This window comes from Morone saxatilis, unplaced genomic scaffold (genome assembly GCF_004916995.1).
Source record: "Morone saxatilis isolate NCDOM2014 unplaced genomic scaffold, NCSU_SB_2.0 Contig20, whole genome shotgun sequence".
NCBI classification, from domain to species: domain Eukaryota; kingdom Metazoa; phylum Chordata; class Actinopteri; family Moronidae; genus Morone; species Morone saxatilis.
In genome coordinates, this window is record NW_023339763.1 from 21,730,500 (window position 1) to 21,737,138 (window position 6,639).

The following is a 6,639-nucleotide window of genomic DNA, read 5'->3' on the forward strand; positions in this document are numbered from 1 at the left end:
ATTTGTCCGTGAATTAGATGTTTCTACTAAAATCTTCCGGTGTGTCATATTTTAGAAACATTTACCAAATTGGTCCTTATTTTACTTCAGTGCATTCTAAAACTGTGATCATTTAGTGGACCTATACAGGTCAACATGCTTAGAGTACGGTGGAGTATAAATCACTATCAATGCTGAACTGTTATGACATATTTTCTGGCAGAACACATTTTACAGCCTCTTCGGTAAGAATTTTAAACTTGTAAAGTATTTTCAAAGCTTTGCTTTTCAGTTAACAGTTCATTCTTCTACACTCTTGCATTAGCAACCTTAATAATTAACCAACTTTTCAGAATGAAACAGCATAACAACTACCAACTGAGTTTTATTGGTTTGTTGATAACAATCATTACACAGGTACATCTATAAACAAATAAAAAGAAACTGCACACTTGTACTTGATACAGATACCTAAAACTCACATGAATATTGCTACTGCTGGTATGCAATTGACATCTCAAATAAATGTACAGTTTATCTGTTGGCCTTTAAGAAGCCAGTCTCAACACTTTTTTTTTTTTCATGGTTACATACCTCATTAGCTTGGCTAAGAAAACATTCCATTTTACCATCCTTACAATGTACCATAACACACTGCATATAGAAAGATTGAAAACCTTTTTCACAGCAGCTATACAAATTTATTGCGATGCTATCACAGAACAGAGACACAACCAACACACGCGATGCACAGTTCTGATAGGGAGAGCTCCAGTACTAGGGATTTTAGCTTTATTGATCAGATTCATTAAGAAAACTGCATGAGTACAAGAGTTAACATATAGGAACAAAGCTTACAAACATTCTAAAACACTGTTCTTCATTATAAACAATAAAACAATGAGTTGCCCTGTGACTTTGTCCATTCCCACCCCAGCACAGATTACATACACTGTCCCTTATAAAGCATATGGAATGTAATCCACGCAGGCAATCTCTTGCCGTTGTTGCCCCAGCTCCTGTGAACGACGTGCTTGCGTGTTGAAACGGTAACCTGTCCCACACCCTCCCCTCCTTCACATTTAAAACTGAAATGAAATCCACCGACAGTAACAACAATGACCGCAATTTTTTTATGGCGATGCAAAAATTGTGGGATGTGATGAAATTCCCGTCTCCAAATTGACTTTTTTCTTTCATTAAAAAAAAGTGTTCTCTACAATCAAACTACTAAAAAACCTGTATTTAGAAAATAGTTGATAAAAATATTCCCCTGAATTGTACAAGAAAAGAGGTACAGGGAGCACTGGTAAAAGACGTAGTCTGAGAGATGTTATTCTGCTGCCTCGTCTTTCTCGTCAGCTGCGTCTGTAGCTGGTGCCTGGAAGACAGAGTGTCAAAGTTTCATCACCATGGAGCTTTATTTACCATGTTTATGTATGATGTCATGGGCCTCACCTCTTCCTCAGCTTTGGCTTCTCCATTCTCAGCAGGGGCCTCTGGTGCTTTCTCCTCAGGCTTGGCCTTCTCCACCTCCTTGGCTTTCTTAGGCTTAGCAGGTGCCTTCTGCAAACAGCAATATTAACCACATTAGTCACTCTTTCAAAAGCTTGTGAGTCTAATAAATGAGTCAAATCGGATGCAATCAAAACCAGGTCCCACCTTTGGCTTGGGTTTGGCCTCTGCCTTTGCAGGTGCAGCAGGTCTCTGTGGGGATGGGGACAGAAAGCATCAGTGTCAGCACTAAGAATGCAGCTGACAGCGTGCATATTGTCTGTGACAGTCTGGGCTTGTCTGTACTTACATCTTTCAACCTGAGAGATCTCCTCTTGGGCTGCAGAGAGAAGGAGCAGACAGTGATTACTTTGAGCATGTCAACCAATGGATGTTATTGATGGGGTGCTACTGACCCCTGGTGGGTGTGTAGGCTAACTGTTTTTTTTATTTATTGTTTTATTTGAACAAGACACAGATGCTCAAAAAAATGAGTAAGTCTTATTATTCCTTACCGCTGAGTCACCTGCAGCTGCCTGTGAAGGAAGGAAAGAAGAAATCCAGGTTATGGACACTGTCTGAAACTGTTACTATGGTGTTTTATTGGTAGAGGGGAGTGGGGCATGGGCTTTAAGTATTAGTTATGTAACCAAAAGTGGGCGTTCCCAGACAGAATATTAGCCTATGGCTGCGCATCCAGCGTCATGCATGTTTTAGTTGAGATCAAGCTGTGGTTGGCTAAGACACATTGTAAAATGATGCACAATGGAGCTAATCTAAAAACCACTCAGTGCACATAAACACCAGTGCTCATCAACGCTGTAAGACTGAGACACACTCATTAGTCTGCATGTTTACACACATTATATCAATTAGGATTAATACATGTTACTTAGCAACATATCAACATGAATCCTTGTGGAACTACATGTGTCGGCGCAAGGAGAAATGAACAAGAATCCTTCCATATGCTTGAAAACAAAGGTCTTAACATCGTAATATAATAGCATAACGTAGGGCGTCATGTGGTCGTACACTCCCACCTCCTGCAAGTGATTTGCCTACTGTAAAACTCCGGTGGAGGAGGGGGCGGACTCCGCCTCCTCCCGACACATCCATTCATTGGTAATAAATGGGATTGCCAGTGTACGGAGAAAACCGAGCAGTGTAGTGAGTGTTCCCGCCATGAATTTGAAAACAGTCACTCCGAGATGCTCAGCGACTCTGTCGATCTGGTAGCAGAATCTACTGGAACCCCCAGCAACAAGAGCAGCGCTTTGCTGACGGAGGCTCGCCATTGCATAACCTGCGAGTGGCCTGAGCCGACAATGCACAGAAAGACACGACGAACGCCTTCCAACAATTGCTATACACCCGCGTATTAATAAAAACCACACATGCACGCTGGGTTAATGAAAGAGATTCGTTATAAAATTCTATTAAAAGTGTTTTTGTTCCACAAACAAAAACACAAACAAGACATAGTGCCCGCACAAAAATAACAACCACAACATTCCAGCCAAACTCCCGCTGAATAACATACTATTGCTACATTACGTTGTCGATCTCCGTGCCAATTTTCTCTCGGAGAAACTTTAGCATCCAGCGTGACTACCTCCATAGGAAACAATCAATATGCCGCCAACTTTCTCTGCAGAAAAGCAATCCATCGACAGAGAAAACGAGCCCGCTTTGTCCTACACTGCAAGTAAATGTATTTATACACAACTGCAACTATGCATGTCAAGATACTGCGGTAAGAAAAACCCCGGCACACGGAAAATCATCGGCACAAAGATAATCACTGCACGAGAGATAAGACCAAGAATCAGCCACTTCAGGAAATCAAAACAGACCCCACATAGCAACTAAAGTCGCTTCTGCACGGCGCAACATTGTTGACATTCACTGGGAACAGAAGGCGGACATTTGTAGCAACATTTGAACAACTCTGACTGCAAGCGGTTACAAGCCCATATCACAAATTGCAGTTGGGGGTTATAACACTGTACTACTGAATGCATGAAAGATGTCGGTCTACTCACTGTGCTCCTTTTAGGCATGGTTGGTTTGTGTGGGGCGTTTTTTAAAAAAGGAAAAAAGCGCTAAATGTTACTGAATACAGGAGAAAATACAGTGGTATATTCAAGATAAAGCTGTGCCAGTACAGTCTAACACAGCGCAGCGAGACGTTAATGTTCCATTGGAAGAAAAACTAGCTCAAACCGGATTGGATTCTCCCCCTCCCTCCCTATTAAAACCGTTATAGTTCCTGCGTGATTGACTGGGCTATGTCCCGCCCCCGCTGCCCGCTGATTTGCTGACACAGTGGTCAGCAACACGATTTCAAATCTGGGCTCCTACCTGTGTGGATACGTCACACGTCAGTCAACAAACATGGCGAGCTATTTGTCTGTCTGTACCTACCATCTGCTATAACAAGGCAAAAATCTCTCTAAATATGTCTTTCACCTCGCTCAAAATGGCTTTTATTTCACAACCAATGCTTCATTTTGACGTAGTCTAGCAGTGCCTCTGGTATATGTTAAAAAACAAAGACATTCTGGGCCTTTAAACACGAGCGAGAAAAGGAAAATGTGGCATGTGTATTGGTAGAAGATTGAGAGAGGGGTGTGTGCTCCCCCGACCGAGTCTTTTGTATTTTAGCTTGGGAAAATGGCGACAGGATAGTTGTGGGTAGCCTACAGCTCCTCGCCGCGCGTGTGTGCTCTTGTGCAACATCCTCGCGGTGTTGTCACCATCCACTTGCTCCATTGTGAGTGGTGGCGCTCCAGCTTTGTGTTGAAGTCATTTCAGACATTTCAGCACGGAGACATTCATTCATTTCCCTCGAGTGAATGATACAGACACTGCCCTGACTGTCTCATTTCACCGCAGGACTGAAACACTGAGCGTTGTTGTTGAATTATTTAAGTACAGGCCCACTGCAAAGAAACGAGACAATTACTTCTACATGTTTTAAAATGTATATTAAATAAGTATAAAATAATAATAAAAAAAACATAAATATATATTTAATTGAATGCTCTTCTATGAGGACTGTAGAGGGTGTAGCTCACAGACCCACCCGTTATGTGATAATTTTATTTAGTTTAGTTTATTTAGTATATCTTTTGTCAATCATCAGCTATCTATAAATTGTTTTATTTTTGCTGAGGCGAGGACAAAGATTCCTTTCTATAATGTACTTGCTGTTTATTTTATCCTCGGCTCTCGTTCAACGTTTAGTTTTGTTGGACTGTATTTAAAGAGTAGTCAACAGAAACTATAGCTATATTCCCTGGCTTTGGACTGTGTCATCATTAAAATGTTTGACATGTTAGGATATTATTATGATATTGATGGTCTGAAGTATAAATAAATCATTTAAAAAAATCAGTAATCAAATAAAAATACCTTTCTTCTCTCTTTAACTGGGTGGATTTTTAAATGATCCCTCCCTGCATTCTGGACAGCCCAACATCCTGTTTCAGCAGGAAATACATCACAATAAGGAGTGAACAGTGAGCTTCATAAATTGCTTTCATTACATTACATTCATTACAGATCAGATGAGAGAGATGAGAGAAAAAGGGATAATGTGTTTAAGTAGTCTAGATTTTGTGAACAGTACAACTCTTTCTTATTTTAAACACAGCCAGGTAATCACAGAGACAGTATTATTAGTACAAGACTAGTTGTAGCGTGTGTTGTCTGTAGTCAAATTGCTCAAGTTTCTATTTTATTGTTATCTTATTTTTATTTTTAATTAATTATTTATTTTCTTTAATTTTCTCTATTTATCTGGTGTAGCCCTTTGGGGCAATATAGGATTTATCTTATCTTAAAGGACCAGTGTGTAGGATTTAGTGGCATCTAGAGGTGTAGTTGCAACTCCCTCACTTCACCCTCCCCTTCAAAGCTCAAAGGAGAAACTATGGTGGCCGCAAAAAATGCAAACACCCCTATCTAGAAGCCGTTTGTGTCTATAAGAGCGTAAAGGCTCACTCCAAGTAAGGGTTAAACTCCTCATTCAGGTGATTATACACTCATATGAAAACACCTATGAATATTATATCCATTCAAAATGATCTCCTAATGTAACACACTGGACCTTTAACATTTGGTCCAGTACTATTGTGTTGTACTGAAAGATTATTATTATTATTATTATTATCATTATTATTATTATTAGAAAGCTTATTCCGTTTTATTTTCATAAGGAAATATTTCTTTTCACAATGTCAAAATAACAGAAGTGAAAAGAAGCCAATTGTTCCACACTGTCATGTGATTGGTTGAAGGCCAAATATTTTCAAGTGATTCCATTTAGTGATATATCACTCTCATGCTTAGGCCTACTTCTTGTTTTAAGGTGTCTTCTCTGCTGCCACTGGGGCATACAAGCTGTCCTATGCCACCATTAAACAAACAGACCGGATTCACAGTGAACTGACATTTCCTGCAGGGCATTCGACAGCAGTTTGCCACTGCCACTCCAAATTTGATTATCCTTCCAACCCACGTCATACCTGTCTGTTACATTTTACTGCTAACTAATGCTCAAATCCATATACAGGTCAAAGTTCAAGTGGTCAAGTTAAACATTATGCTAGTACTGGCCTCCAAGGAACCATCCAGACACAAAGTTTCACCAGATATTGGGAAGAAATTTCTTGAGCATGTTTGTTTATGCATTGTTTTGGCCTTTGCTGTACTTTGGGAGAAACCAAAGACAAATTTCCACTGAGGTAAAGTCAATCTAATCTAATCTAATATTAAATTCTGGTCATTTAACTTTACACATCCCTGTATAATTTTGCTACAGTAAGTTTAATAACATCCCATAATTTCTTTACTGCGAGGGGCACACATCCATTACCTGAGGTCTGCTTTCCATTTAATGAGATATAAAAATGATAGTTATGGAGACAGTTTTATGGAACCCATAGGCAAATTACACTGGAAGTTTCAGAGAAGCAGTCATTGTTAACATTTACACACAGACAAGTGGGTTAAGGAGCTCTTTTAAACTGAAGCTATTATAATGTGTGCAGCATACATCCCAGCTCATACCACACTGTGGTCCTCATTTATGATATTTCAGAAGCAAAGTTATCATAAAGGTGAGGAGAAAAGGAAACACAGGACACAGACTTCAAAGTA

General features: G+C 39.8%; 1 protein-coding gene across 1 annotated transcript; it reads right to left on the reverse strand.

The window, feature by feature from the left end:
- Nucleotides 1–344: 344 nt before the first annotated feature.
- si:ch73-1a9.3 (non-histone chromosomal protein H6) lies at nucleotides 345–3,720 on the reverse strand. The gene is made up of 6 exons (XM_035667072.1): nucleotides 3,519–3,720; nucleotides 1,989–2,009; nucleotides 1,784–1,813; nucleotides 1,642–1,686; nucleotides 1,438–1,545; nucleotides 345–1,360 (listed from the first exon to the last, which is right to left on the reverse strand). Exons 1-6 carry the CDS (start codon nucleotides 3,534–3,536, stop codon nucleotides 1,313–1,315), a joined length of 270 nt encoding a protein of 89 aa, XP_035522965.1. The 5' UTR covers nucleotides 3,537–3,720; the 3' UTR covers nucleotides 345–1,312.
- Between the last annotated feature and the right edge of the window lie 2,919 nt (nucleotides 3,721–6,639).